This window comes from Micropterus salmoides, unplaced genomic scaffold (assembly GCF_014851395.1).
Source record: "Micropterus salmoides isolate LMB-PRFRI ecotype aquatic unplaced genomic scaffold, ASM1485139v1 Ms_hic_scaffold_4099, whole genome shotgun sequence".
NCBI lineage: Eukaryota > Metazoa > Chordata > Actinopteri > Centrarchiformes > Centrarchidae > Micropterus > Micropterus salmoides.
The window spans coordinates 1-15516 of NW_024043483.1; the positions used below are offsets into that span (position 1 = coordinate 1).

General features: G+C 40.3%; 1 protein-coding gene and 1 long non-coding RNA gene across 2 annotated transcripts; both read left to right on the plus strand.

The window, feature by feature from the left end:
* Positions 1-500: 500 nt before the first annotated feature.
* On the plus strand, positions 501-5592 carry LOC119887263 (protein phosphatase inhibitor 2-like; the record flags this gene model as incomplete). The annotated part of the gene is given in 3 exon segments (XM_038698137.1): positions 501-613; positions 1918-2103; positions 3165-5592. Coding segments are annotated over 3 exon segments (319 nt in total), but the record flags the coding sequence as incomplete, so codon positions are not given.
* A 1933-nt stretch (positions 5593-7525) lies between these two features.
* Positions 7526-9711, plus strand: LOC119887262. Its single transcript, XR_005441641.1, has 2 exons — positions 7526-7987; positions 9163-9711. It is a non-coding gene; the product is annotated as an uncharacterized LOC119887262 (long non-coding RNA).
* Positions 9712-15516: the final 5805 nt, after the last annotated feature.

The following is a 15516-nucleotide window of genomic DNA, read 5'->3' on the forward strand; positions in this document are numbered from 1 at the left end:
TTTCTGGGTGAATGAGGCCAGTTTGTTGGAGTGCAGTAGTACAGTAAATGGGAGCTTCCCCCGGAGCCAGTTGCACCGATTCACTACCATCCATTGAGCCGTAAACCATTATTCATTTTCTCCTCTGCTGTTAAAGCTCTTAGTGAGTGTGAGCGATGGTGAGATAGTAACTCTTGTTATTTTTGTCTTGCACTTGAGTACTCGCACACGCTCACATCTCACTGAGCCTACTCACTCCTCCTCCCCCTCGCCTAATATCTCTCCCATCTGTGTTCCTCCCATGTCTGTTTCTCTCCATAGAAGTTTTTTTATTTTAATCACCACACAATGACTTTAAGAGGGGTCTCCTGTTTCTATTTGGTCATTTAATATGGTGAAAACACAACAGAGGAAAATCACAATGTGAATGGGAATACTGGAAAGAGGCATTTCTTTAATTGAAATTTCTTATTACACAAATTATTCTTGTCCCTTTCTGTCTGTTTTTATCTTCTTTCAAGGCTGGTAGCAGCAGAGGGCTCAGAGCCTCGCTTCATGAAGGAAGAAGAAGAAGAGGAGGAAGTAGAAGAGAGCAGCGAGGAGGAGGAAGATGAGATGACTCCTGAAGAACAAGGTAAACATGGAGATCCTTTTCCTCTTTTTTTATTTTTTAATTGATCACATCCATACCTACTAGAGCCTTAATTGATCTTGTGTCGGTGGATTATTGTCATCTTTATATGACAATAGGGTGGTGTTGTGTCATCATTAAGGCATCACAGTCATAACTCAACAGCTGAACGAAAGAGGCGTATATCAGTATCCATGGTACAGCTTTTTGTTAGTAGTGCCAGCGAGGGCGTGCCTCAGTTCACCTGTTTACAGTCTACAAAGACTCTTTAATACAAAGTGTCCTCTGCAGCTGTGAGGGTGGCTAAATGCAAAGTGCTGGTGGAGAGGGATGCAGTGTCCTGTATGCTCTTGACCTTATGCTGACTTCCTTTAAGACACACGCACGCACGCACGCACACACACACACACACACACACACACACACACACACACACACACACACACACACACACACACACACACACACACACACACACACACACACACAGTCGATATGCTTTTGACCGTTCTCTGACTTTGCCGTCTATGCCCACATCATACACACACACCCCCACCTCTTTTTCTCAGATACAGGGATGTCAGTTCAGCTGCATCAGCGCACACACATGCGCTGATGCATCGTGCCTGCAGAGTTTCCATGCTTGCTTGTTTTTTATATTTATATCTGAACTGTGCGGGTAAAAGCCACAGAACAGTCTGGAAACTGCACCCTGATCGATGTAATCCAACTGCAGGGCTGTAGCGTCAGCAATTCTTGACACACAGTTCTAGTCCTGCCAACTTGTGCCACCAGTTTTAGCGCTGCATGGAGACATGCTGATTCAGGTGGAAGAGGATGTTTTACATGAATTATTTTAAGTTATGTGTGGGGAGGAGGTCAACACAAAATACAAGACAGACTCTGTGAGCAGATATATGCCAGTGCAACCATTTCAAGACAAACGTCGTCAAAGTGAAAATGGCTCTGCCAGTTGACTTCTGCCTGAAGAGCTGCACTGCAGTGCCAGGATGAAGTGACCTCATTGCAACCTTCAGTGTTTGCTTTGCCTCTCCACTTGTCACAGATGTGTGTATATTCAAATCCTGAATGCCACATTTGTCACTCACATTTCTAGACACAGAGCCTTCGCATGGCCTTTGTTAGCCTCACATGAAGTCTATGCCACACCCTCCTTTTTTACCTAATTGTTGTTATTACCAGAATATCTGTACTTTGCCAACATTATAATTAACCGACCTAAATTCGGCATGCACCCATTGCTTTTGGCAAGTTAAAGTGGTTTGAAATGTATTCCCTCTCCACAGCCAAAAAGAAGCATTTTCAGATGATGAGGAAGATGCACTACAACGAGGGCATGAACATCAAGCTGGCCCGCCAGCTCATTGCCAGCGAGCTAGAAGAGGACGAAGACGTGGACGAAGAGATGAGGGACGACACAGAAGAGGCGAGGGAGGAAACGGAGGAGATCAATGTTGACCCACCACAGGAAGGTGAGGAGAGGGAGGATGTGTTCTTGCACATGGGGGATAAATAATTTGGACAGTTTCCAGGCAAACAGTGTTTTTTTTTTCCAGTGTATTCAAAGAGGCATAGTGGTGTAGTACACCTTGCAAATAATAGCTGACATGGAGAGATTCAGAAGTAATGGCTTTGCGCACTGATGCACACTGTCAGTGTGGATGTCGTTATTATAGATTATACTGCTGGCTGCTCTTTGTTTGTGCCGCTCTGTAGTTCATTTACTCGTAAAGCTGTCCATCAGCAGGAGGTCCAGTTATTTAAATGAAGCGCTATAACCCACTCTGTACATGAGCAGGCTGGGTTATAATAAAAGGCTTTAGTTAACGCATACTGATTAGTTTAAAATTATTTTGATCTGTACTGCTGCCAATCTAGGAAACCATGCACTCTAAGGGCCTGTGTCCACCAAAACATTTTTTACTGAGGCCAGGGTTTTTTGTTTTTTTTTCAATTAATTGCAATGGGAGCTCCACGTTTTTACAACATGGTAAAAACGTCAGCAGCGTGATGAGGCACTGAGCGTGTTTTTGGCACGTTCTGGCCGTTTTTTTCCCAGTTGCCGAGAGTTGAAAAATGTTCAACTTTGGAAAAAACGCAGTGCATGTCACTGTCACTTTTTACCCAGCTGCCAAATCACAGTGCAGGAGGGGCGGGACAAACACCACACCGAGCCATCTCAGCTCTTGAACAAAACGATATGCGTCCTCACCGAGTTATTTCCTCGCCCGCAAAATCTCATGGCAATCTTGCTCTACATGTTTTAGCCATCTCTTCATGCAGAGCAAGGGCCAGAGCAAGTAGGCCTACCCTACTTTGTGGTGACATTTTTGCATTCAGTAAAATTAGGTAGCCTACTAGCTAGTGTCTTGTGTTTAATCACAAATCGGTTCAATTTCCACTAGCTGCCCCGTTTAGAGGATCAAAGTACAAAGTGCAGAAAATTTACATTTGATTTTTTTTTTTTTTCTAGCTCTGTCGATCTTTCTGTTCTCATGTGTGTCTGCATGTTTGTCTCTTGTTCGTCCTCCAGCTGATTCCCTGGACTCGTAGATGAGGCCCCTCTTCTACCTTCAGCCCTGTGTGTCGGCTCAAGATGCAGAAAGACAATGCCACTGCGCTCTGTGTTTTAATGCCGGGCCGTACAGCAGACACCGCTTCACCACCCATATAACAACCCTCAGCAGCCAATAACCTCCTGGTCACCTGTCTGTCTCTACTATTCCTTAGAACTGTGCAATATAACCTTAAAACACACTGGTTTTTAACTCCCAGAATCAGTACACACAAGTGAAGCTCCTTCCTCTTCCTCTCTCTCCTGTTGCCAAGAATCCCCCCCCCCACTCCAACTTCCTCTGAACTGGCGTCGCACTGAAGAATATTTGATTCTGACTCTGCAAGGAGGATCAAAAAAACCCAGCAGGGCTCCCGTCTGGCTGCTCAACAGTCACCAGGCCGCAGAGCCAGTACGTCAGCCCTGGAGGAAACCAGGGGAAACCCAACGGCCTCACTAAAGGCATATCTGAGACATGACGACGGCACTTATACTGGGTGCACTTCAGATGGCTTTTATTTTTGTTTTGCTTTGTGACCCACCACTCTGTTTGCATTTTCTCTTCTCCTTTCAGTGTGTTTTGTGACAAAAGTTGGACACTGATGACCACTTGTAGGTTTTTGTTTGTGTGACTTTACCTGGTAATTCAGGTAAGTTGTTGACATTAGCATGATGGTGGTATGACAATTTAGGAGCTATATATTGGTCGAACAGTAGCTCCTAAACATAACCTTCGTAATCTAAATTACATTATTAAAAAAAATCATTATTCAACCAACAATACAAGTGAAACAACACACATGGTCCGTATTATATTGGCTAAATTGTCCCAGGATGTCTTATTTTACGTTCTCTCTTTACAAGCAAAAACCTCATTTCAAATTCTGGCAATTTTAAAAGCATTTAAATCAATCAATCAGTTTATTTTGTGAAAGAAGATCTTAAAAATGTTTAGTCAAGACTGAGTCAGGCTTATGACCCCTGTGTTTTTCCTGGCCATTTTAGCTCTTTAAAATAGAAGTACAGCACATGCTACTGATAAACAGGACCGTGTCCCGTGTTTAACAGGCTACAGCTTTCAGCGCCAGGCTCTTATGTAGGGTAGACAAAGAAGCAACCAGCGCTCATTGTACTCTCGCGCCCAGACGACCTGCGTATTTAACTTCTCGTTGCATGAGAGCTTCACCAGGCAGAATTTGTGAAGAAGTTCTTGAGGAAAGTACAATCATCTAGTTTGTGTTTTAATTTCTCACCTGGCTTCAATACACTTTATTTAATGTTGTCTGATGTACTTAAGTGTGTACGACGCAGCTTGGTAATGTGAAAGAGTTGCCATTGATGCTACTGACAAGTTGGTTGAAGCGGATGTTGGGGAAAGGAGTTAACCACTAAGGTTTATTGGAGGTGAATGGTTTTTGTAATGTCTTGGGTTCCTAAGTGTCAAGAAAGTTACTGCAAAGTCTTAAAAAACTGATTTGACAAAAGTATTGATGAAAATAAATAAATAAATTGCAATGGTAATGTTGTTGACTGTCAGTTTCTGGGGAGTGATCCTCAGCTACACACTGGAAGGTTTTACTTGGCAGTTGAATGAAGAACCAAATGCCCAAAGAGAAAAGTATGTTGGAACTCTGAGTATGTCTAGTGTTGTGATCTCTTAATGTTCTTCAGACCCTTTAATTCTTCACTGTGTTGAGCTCTGTATTACAGAAACACAGGATCACAGACCCAACAGACGGACTTCTGCAGACGTCCCTTTGCGGTTTAGTTCTTGTAATTTAGTCTTCGGTGGCATTTTTTGTCTCCACGTTAAAGTTTAAAGCAACTTCCTTTCGACTATTTCCCACCAATCAACAAGCTCACATTCAAGCAGTTTATTATCACACGATTATTGTAAAGAAACAGGAATAGTTATGTCTTGAAATACATTTTTTTTAATTTTGGTTTATTTGTAAACCGATAGAAAAGACAACGGCAGAGAAGCGGATACGCTCGGTTTATCTTCTCTTAAGACAAAAGGACAACGTCGTCCGAAACGTAACTGACATGATCACCCCATCGGTGGTTGTTACCTGTCAAATGTGCCTCTTACGTATTTATGTACATGTGTGTAAAATGAACAGGCTATGCCCCATGTTAAGGTTTTTTGTTGTGTGCCGTTTTTCTTTTGCCTCACGTGTCCAGTGTCTCGCTTTTTACTTTTGCACCACTTTGTTTTGTTTTCTAAGGATGACAGACTGTTAGGGAGCCCTGTGACTCTGGACTGTGTGTCTGTCTCAAAATGACACAGATGTCAAAATCCATGTTTATGTATTTCCAGTTGGCATGTTCGAAATCATCAGTTGGTTTGTTATTCTGTTTTGTTTTTGTCTCCTGTCATTAAACAAATGTTGTTAGTAACTAACAATGGCTGTGACTTGTGTTTGATCTGAACAGTCGGATACCTTAAAGCTGAGTGATGCAGAAGATCAGCACCAACCGTGCAGATATCTCTGACAATGTCTGTCTGATTAAAGCCTCTACAAGACTGGAATTACAACACGTCTCCTTGTAGAAACGGCAGACTTTTTTTCTTTCATTTCTGTTTTTTCTGTTGGTTTTTTTCCCTCTCTTCTTCTCTTGGCATTCACTGACTAAAATGAAAAGCTATTGTAAGTGACTCTCCAGTCTGTGATCATCGCAAAACAACAAATCCATATTTTTAATCCGTAAATGAGTCAAATCCATACACATTCAGTTTATCAAACTAATCCGCATCTAATTTGGTAGTGATGTGAAAAGTACCTTTTTACTTTAATATAAGTATCCTTCCAAAATTGAAATCTATTTAGCCCTTCAGCCCTTTACAAAAGTAAGGAAATTAATTAGGTATTTCATCACAACAAACATATTTTTAGTCTTGTTAGACTTTAAAATATTTTTTTATAGGTAAAAGTGATAATGTGAGTCACTAATGTTAGTGCCACTTTATTAAAAAGGTCTGCATTGCCTTACCACACAACAAACATGTGACTTTGCCATCTGTAAAAGCAGATAACCTTCCCTGTGATGGTTTATCTAATGTATGTCTCTACTTATTGTTTTTCATACTATATGGGAATGAATGGAGACACCTGTAAGACAGAAACGTCTAAGAGTATGTTGTGAACTTAAATATATAGACATAGAGCACTGAACACAGACTACTGGCCCTAGTATTTCAATCTCAAAATTGTAAGGACTGAAAAACAGTTAATTTCGGCCTCTCGCTTGAAATGACTGCGTCTCTCTTACCACCAGATCGCGCTGTTTCACAACACATCTTTCGTTCCTGTTGGATTTCTAGTAATTCTAATAGGATAAAGCCTGTTCGTGCAAGGATTATCCTGCATGCTTGGTCTGCAGTGGGTTTACAGCTAAGAATGAATTTTATTCAAACGCAAAACAGCGTTTCAACGCAAGTGGTCGAGAGATTTGTTTCACCCTCGGATGAAATGTCAAATGAGTAATGCATTCCTCTCGTTAACGTTTTAAGATCGTGCTGATTGTGTACGTGGCGAATGGTTGTTCGATGAAATCTACAATTTAAGATACGGTGGATTAAGAAATGAGGATGACGTCCAAGTCTGTCCAGGCAGCGTCAAGGGTAATTTCAATGCATCAGATCAGGAAGCGCCTGTCAACTGACACAGAGATCGCGTAGGAGACGACAGAGGGATCGCTCTTCCTACGTTTTCGTCAGTGGGAACCTAAACACCTAAAGGAAAAATGTGTCCTGCAAACATTTGGAGAAAGTGAAACACAGAACGAATACAGAGTTCAACATTATAAATTACAGAAAACATCCACCACAATGGTTCCCATAAAACAGTTTACATCTGTGTCAGACAGATATAAATCCCTGAGAATATCCAGCCAACATCATCGAACACAGTCATTGATGGTTAAATATGGAAAAATAAAAATAGACTCAAGTTAAAGGGCTCATCCAATAAATAATGTAAGGTGTTGCATTTTTTAATCAGTTTGTCAGAAGGGTTAACTTTCCTCATAACCCAGATTATAAATTCCTAGGTTTTTCAGGTAGTTCTTCTTTTCTCTCTAAGAAATTATTTGAATTCACAATGTTGACTACTTAATGTGCTACTAAGTGACATTTCGCCCTTTGTTAAAATTTAATGAATTATTATTATTTTTGTATTCTTTTATTTTATGACTGTATATTTGCCAGTACCAACCACTCTTTCTCTGTTAATGTTTGTTGTAAAAAAAAATAAAAATAAAATCAATAAACAGGCCAGAGTTCATTTGCATAAACTGGATTGCAGAAGCAGGCACATGCGCGCTAGATTGTCATCCCTCTTTTCCCAGTATAGACGATCTGTGTGTTTGGCTGTAGTGTGTGTGCGCTGAAGAAAAGCTCCTCTCCCACTGGCTGCTATGACCTAGCTACCGCCGGACGACACTTTCTGTTTTCAGGACTGACCGCCGCGTCTGATAATAGTTTTGTCGCGTTTTGGGCAATCACACATTCAACATACAGTCGTTTATGGTCGCATTCCCGCGACTTTTTCATCGTAGCTGCTGGCCTCTGAGGCTAGCTGGCTAGCGGAGCAGTGACAGAGTGGAGCCAGCTAGTCGGACAGGGGTACAGTAACGTTAGCAAACAAGCTAATTAGCCCGAAAGACTCAGCCTGGATTAACGTTAGTTAACGTTACTGTCTTTAATCAAAGAGAGCGCAAGTCTGCGGTTTTACTCACTGCGGCAAAATGAAGATAACTGTGGATTTCGAGGAATGTTTGAAGGACTCCCCTCGGTTCAGGTGAGTGATGACAATCAGGCTTTTGTACCGGTTAGTGGTTATTTATTAATCACACGGAAAAGTGACCAGCTAGCAGCCTGATAACACAAGCGACTCAGCAGTAACGGTAACATAACTAACCAGCTAGCCGCTTGCTGCCTGCTGCTTTTCTATTTTTGTCTGTAAGAAAGCTGGGGCCAGCCGGGGAGGAAACCAAACATAAACTCACTGACCAGTGTGGTAAGCTCATATGGGCAGGAGCAAGCTGTTCTAGCGCTTGTTTTCTTTATATAAATTATGTAGGAAGAAGGGAATATATATTTAATAAAGTCTGTGCCAGTAACTTCATTTGCCACTGTACGGAAGCGCATTGCATTCACCAAAGAAAAAAAATTACGAGATCAGGATCTCGTAATTACGAGAAAAGATGTCATAATTATGACATCTTATCTCGTAATTATGACATCACCCCAGCTTTCATTTTTATTGTATGCAGTACATCATACTGTAACATACTTTCCTATTTATCTGGAAAGAAATACTTTTATCAGCTAGTATTGGCAGGACAGAAAACTGGGGATGTAATTAACCTAATTAGTCTTATTTACTTGCTTAATCAATGAATTGTTTGGGCCATAAAGTGTCAGAAAATAATAGAATTGCCTCTCACAATTTCCCAAACTCAAGTTGACATATTCAGATAAGCCAACACCCCAAAACTGTCAAGTTTAATATTTTGATGACAAAGAAAACCAACAAAAAGTCACATTTAAGGAGCTGAAACCAGTGAATTCTTTTTGCCATTTTTGCTTTAAAAATGTCTTTAACAATATTGTTGCTGATTAATTTTCTGTCGTCGACCAGTCTATGAATCATCTCAGCTGGACAGGGCTCACACTTCTTCTCCCACCAGCCACATCAGGCCGTACATCCTAACTCTCATAATCTATATTTTATTATTTCACCTACTAGTAAATAGGAGAAGACCTCATGAATAGTGGGTGGGTCCACTCCAGAGTGAAGAAGCTCTCCAGCAGTTTTGTCAGGTGGTGGGTGTTCACGTGATGTATTATTGGCAGCGGTGTCTTTTTCTGACATCGTCACTCCCAGCTTCTTCTCTTTTTTTTTTTTTTTTTCAATTCATCAAGCCAAAATGTTGCGTAAAATGGGATGTTTTCTCACAACTTCCTCCTCAGTTGCTTTGCGTTTTCCAGAGATTGGAGAAAGCGCCTGCCTCCTTCCTCCCTAAGCCCCCCCACTCCCTTTGCTGCTGCTGCAACATCCTCTCTCACAAAAAAACGAGGAACAGATGTTAGAAAGCTGTCTGCAGAAGAATGGAACAGCATTGTAAAACAACTAATTGGAGCATTTTAAAGCATCAGAATAAAGGGAAACGTCAGTCAGCTGTGTTGCTTTAGGTTGGTTGGTCTAACACTCTAGTGATGTAAGCCCCTGTGTATTACCAAGGCTGCTGGACTTTGAGGATCTCAGTCATTATTATACCTTTTTATGAATTGTTTATGTACTCAGATTGGTCCAGTATTTACCAGCATTTCTTTAAAACATTGCAGTTAGTATGTATTCCAGTTCTAGTTGCATCTAGTCTGTGATGAACAATTAATTCATTTTACCAAAATCACAATATGGCCAGGCGCAATATCCAAATTGCAGGAGCTGCAACTTTTTGATAAAGGTAAAATGTATCACTGCATACCACTATAAATAAAGCATTGTGGTGCTACAGAGATGTTTTGGCTTACGAATCATATTCTCCACACGTAAGGGAGCATGCTTGTTTGGTACAGACCCTGGCAAAAATTAGATAATTTTACATTTTTTTCAGCAAAATGAAATGCAAAATTACCTTTCCCACTATAATTGTCACTCATATCGCAATAGACAGTCTGTCAAAATAATTGATATGAGTTATTGTTGTGTGAGTCAGTGATGTAGATTTTAGAACAAAGTTATGAAACTACTTAAGCCGGGCCGCAGACTGAGGCTGTGGTGAATATGCATTGTCTGAAACTAAAACCTTTAACCAATGACTTTCAGTCCATAAAGTATTTCCCCATAGACCTCAAACGATACCTCTTCCCTATTGAAAGTCAATAATTTTATGTATAAGGCTTGATCACAGAGTATTAATAAAAAAATAGATTATATGTCAACAAAGGCCAGCTCCAAAATTTGTTCTGAATTGAGGAAACTGCTAAACTTCAACATGACTTTGTAGACTGGATGGCTAAGTCTGCTAATTTATCAAGGAAGGCTGCAGCAATATAAAGAAGGTACAGAAATGGAAACATCTCTGTGAGTGTGCATGGGCATCTACACACATAAAGTGTATTGGTCAGATTATCATAAACATCTTGATTCATGTTTAGTCAGGGAATTAATTAGCAACTTTTTTGTTCATCAATTAATATGATGGTCAAAGCTACAAAGTCATTTTGCAAGCAGAAAGCCTAAACGTTAGCTAGTTCCAACTCCTCAGTTGTGAAGAGATTGTCAATGGGCATTTTTCACTATTTTCTGACATTTACAGACGAGAAGATTAAAAAACATAATTTATTCTCTTTTGTTATCTTAACAATTCACCTGGTCGTATGTTTCCTTTGCTAAAGGGACATTTTTTGAAAGAGTGTCTACAACCCAACAGCATGTATTCTCCCACACACTCCATGGTCATCCAAACTTTATTCTTTGCGAAATATAGTTCAGCCTTTTCTCCTAAACAGAGCGCTCTGGCTCTGTACAGTATTTTCAACTCGCTGTACACATCAGGGTGCATGTGAGAGAAACCTGATATTAGCAACTAGTACAAAATAGCTGTTCATAAACCTGTCCGATGTAGCACAGGTTGTAACAAACACGTACCATTTGTGCAAAAGCAATCGCAGTACTGGTCTGCCTTATTTTTGTCAATGTTTTGCTCTGTGTCTCTGTAACTTTAAGGATAACAAATATTAGCACCACCTGAATATTAAAATTGGAAATCTAAATCTAGTCTGTGTTTGATCATGTTAGTCTGATAGGACTAGGAAGCACCTTGCCGTGATCCTCTGCAACCAGGAGCCCAGCTTTATTAAAGTGCCCTTTGTCCTTTATGAGAGTCATATTTTTAAGTTTCCTGACTGCAAGTCCACTGTAGCTGCATCCTGATGGGTTGGGACTGATCAGAGAGTTTCACGGCACAGTTTTCCACTGCGACCACCATTGTTTCACTGGTATTTTCCATTCTCGTTATGTTTGGCCCGAGAAGAGGACAGAGCGGGAGAGAAAGAAAGAATGGATGAACACATGGAATACACAGCAGTGTGGAGCAGCTCTCGCTTGCTCAACATCTGTTTCCATTTTGGTGTTCGCTTTTAACTTTGTGCCAGAGAATATGGAGCCCCCAAATGTGGAGAGGGTTGTTTTCAAGTGGTAATTTGGCACACCCCGCTTTTTTTTTTTTTGCTCTCATCCTCATTTTAGTCGGGAAGCTGTCTTTGGTCATAAACCATGCTTTCAGCCTAGAGGAGAGATCCATTAGTGCAAAAATTATGTATTTTTGGCGGTAAACCCTCACAGCCTAGTTTTCCACTTGAGAATAGACTCAGCCTTTCCTGGATCCTCTTCAAGTATGAGTCGAAAATTCCCTTCAGAGGGCCGTGGCTTTTCTCCCCACATGATTTAGAAGTAAATGTTTTACATATTTAATTTGCTTGTCTGTCCTGCAAGGTACCAGCGGAGACTAGAATTAGCAAGTTTTCATATTAAATTAGCAGTATGTTGTTTGTTTTGGTAGTTCAAGAACAATAATGATGACAGTTGTTTTAGCATAGGTTCTAACCGATTGAAGAAAAATATACATCGGCTTGCTGAGGTTCTAGATGAACCACAGAGGGAAGCACAACACCAAGAGATTAATAAATAAAACATCACAAGAGTAGGATGGATGTGTTTTTATACCCAGTTGACATGAACTGCCCAGAAGTGAGCTAATTTCTTTATTTAACAGCAACCCTTTCCCCTGTCTTCACTCGCCTCTTAAACATGATAACGTGATTACCTGCTCCTGATTGGTTTTGCTGATTCTGAGCTTGGCCGAGTGCCATCCCATGAGGTCATTGGTCGAACAGTCCCGGTTGCAGTTTCCCCTGAGTCATTGACAGCAGCTGTACAGCCAGCAGATCACTGGCGGTCTTCTCTAATATAGTACCCAGAGTCTGATTAGAAGTGTTCATACTATGATACAGTATGAGCACTAACTCCTTTCCCATGGGAGTCCAGCTGTAGGCTTGTTCGCATGATGGGCTTGTTGCAGTTTGATTTAATTGAGCTGTGGTTCATTTCCTTTTAGATTGTTATCAATAAAGGCAATTAACAGCTAATGAAATGTGAGGACTGACCCGTAGTCCTGCTTATTGGTACTGCTAGAGTTGTATTTCATGGGACAGTATAGTAAATAAAATAAAGGAAAATGTTATTTATTGTGCTGCAGAAAATGAATCTTCAATTCATAATAAACATTTCAAGTAAAAACACCAAACATTTTCTGATTCCAGCTGCTGAAATATAAAGATATTTGTAAACTTTCAGTTTTAAACTGTTGATTTGACAAAACAAAACATTGTACATTAATAGTAATAATGAAAGTAGTGGTTAGTTGGACCCCTAGTTTTTAGCTGTCAAAGTAATAACTCCTGTTTAACATTTTTATATTATTTAAGGTTTTCTCTCCTGCAGAGCCTGTCACTCCTCAGACTTTACTGTAGATACTGAAAATGCTGCAGTTATGACTCCCACCATCTGCTCTGTCTTTCCTTCCTACAGCTTGTGTATGACATGGGAGCACAGGGGATGTACAAGATATGAAATTGGCCTAAATGTTCCAAGTTCCTGTATTGTGTAACTTTTTATCTTTAACTTATGACTTCATCTTGTTGATGTGGATGAAGCTCGTGCGTCAAATGGTAGGTTTTACCACAGCAGGAGCCCCCTCCATATCACCTCTCCTCCGCTCAGTAACAATTACAGGATCTACATCACAGCGCTGAAGCTCATCCCATTCTTCACATTTCCATCCACAGTAACAGATTCAGAGTGTTGAATTGTTTGCCGCCACCACTGTCATTTCAGTCCAGTGGAATAAACTTTCCTCATTCCACATTCATAAGAATGTAACAAAAAAATGTCAGAAAAGCTAACGCCTTGTTTAATCTTCTTTCTATACACTCAAACTATGACAGCAGAAGCACTAGGAGGAAGAAGAGATGACAAATACCAAATATAATTAGAAGACATCAAAGGAAAGTTGTAATGCAGAGCTATTCAACCGTCAGACATATCTAAATGGGATTAGTTATAGTCATTTTGACGTAAGCCTGCTTTGGGCTAACTGTGGAGTTTGCAGCTGTATTATGTAAGGAAATATAAATATGGGATTGGACTCTGTTCTGGCAGATACTTAACATTAAATGACTCCGTTTGGGGCAGAGGCAAAAAAGGTATTAAGACATCAAGGCGGCAAATTAAGATTATTTTCATTATTGGTTAATCTGCCCAAAATGTAAAGAAAAGCAGCAAATCCTCACAATTAAGAAGCTCAAACTTTAGGTGAAGTTATTTTAGATGGTGTATATATAATAATAATAATAATATAATCACGACACCGGCTCAACATTGTGATCTGTCAGCCGTCGGCAATGGACATTGGCTTCGTCTATCGGCCCAACCTCAATTTCCAGTCAAACCAGTCAATCCCCAAAGAGCAGAACATCTTCGTTAGAAATACTGGATGTTCCAATAAGGAGGAAAGTGAAACTGTGTGAAGAGCAGATGGTCTTTGAAGTGTAGACGTCTGTGCCCCAGGCCCACAGAAGACTCGATTGTGTTGGCAGCTCGGACGACAAACCTGTTCAGCTACCTCACTCCTGCATGCAGAGTGCACACAGCCTGCTGGCCCATTGCCAACAGCTACACAGAGCCAGAGAGGCGGCACTCTTTGTTTTGGATCATGGTCGCTGAATCGCTGCAACAACAAAAAAATTTGTTGCCTTTGTTTTTATAGAAGATGTTACAACAGTATAGAGTCAGAGCTCTGACTAATAGGTGGAGGGCACAGGAAGGATATAAGGCTTTGTCTATTTCTGATGTTAATTTTGGTTGGTTATTGGCAGTGAACCTACTACTAAAATAAAATACTTTTATGTAGATGTTTACTCAAAGTAGCTAAAACAACAGATTTTAGTGGATTCCCAGGCAACCCTAAAAGTGTTGGTGCTGTGTCTACCATATTCAATTTAAGGTGGTATTGTGTCCTGATCTAAAGAAGGTTTAGATCAAAGTTTTTGGGTAATAGATTATAATTTACCAAAATCAACCAAAGACCCGCTTCTCAGATGTGAAATTTTGGTGCTTTCTCTTTTTTATATAATTGTAACTGGACTATATTTAAGTTTTGGTCTATTTAAAGACTTTCAAGAACATTCTCATTCAGATATCCAAATGTAATAGATTTTCCAGTAGAAAATTTCATGTTGACATTTAGACTAGCTGTCTAGCTATGATAGGTTACTAGGTCACATGTATATTAATGTGAATAAGGCAGATGGACAGTTTAAAAGGCATGGTGGTCATATTATGATATACAGGTGAAACTCGAAAAATTTGCTTATCGTGCAAAAGTTCATTTATTTCAGTAATTCAACTTAAAAGGTGAAACTAATATATTATATAGACTCATTACATGCAAAGTGAGATATTTCAAGCCTTTATTTGATATAATTTCGATGATTATGGCTTACAGCTTATGAAAACCCCAAATTAAAAATCTCAGAAAATTAGAAGAGGTTCAGTATTGTAGGTGTGTCAAAGTGTCACACTCTAATCAGCTAATTAATCCAAAAAACCTGTAAAGGGTTCCTGAGCCCTTAATTGATCTCTCAGTCTGGTTCAGTGGAATTCACAATCATGGGGAAGACTGCTGACCTGACAGTTGTGCAGAAAATCATCTTTGACACCCTCCACAAGGAGGGAAAGCCTCAAAAGGTAATTGCAAAAGAAGTTGGATGTTCTCAAAGTGCTGTATCAAGGCACATTAATAGAAAGTTAAGTGGAAAGGAAAAGTGTGGAAGAAAAAGGTGCACAAGCAGCAGGGATGACTGTAGCCTGGAGAGAATTGTCAGGAAAAGGCCATTCAAATGTGTGGGGGAGCTTCACAAGGAGTGGACTGATGCTGGAGTTACTGCATCAAGAGCCAGTACACACAGACGGGTCCTGGACATGGGCTTCAAATGTCGTATTCCTCTTGTCAAGCCGCTCCTGAACAACAAACAACGTCGGAAGTGTCTTACCTGGGCTAAAGAAAAAAAGAACTGATCTGTTTCTTAGTGGTCCAAAGTCCTCTTTTCTGATGAGAGCAAATTTTGCATCTCATTTGGAAACCAAGGTCCCAGAGTCTGGAGGAAGAATGGAGAGGCACACAATCCAAGATGCTTGAAGTCCAGTGTGAATTTTCCACAGTCTGTGTTGGTTTGTGGAGCCATGTCATCTGCTGGTGT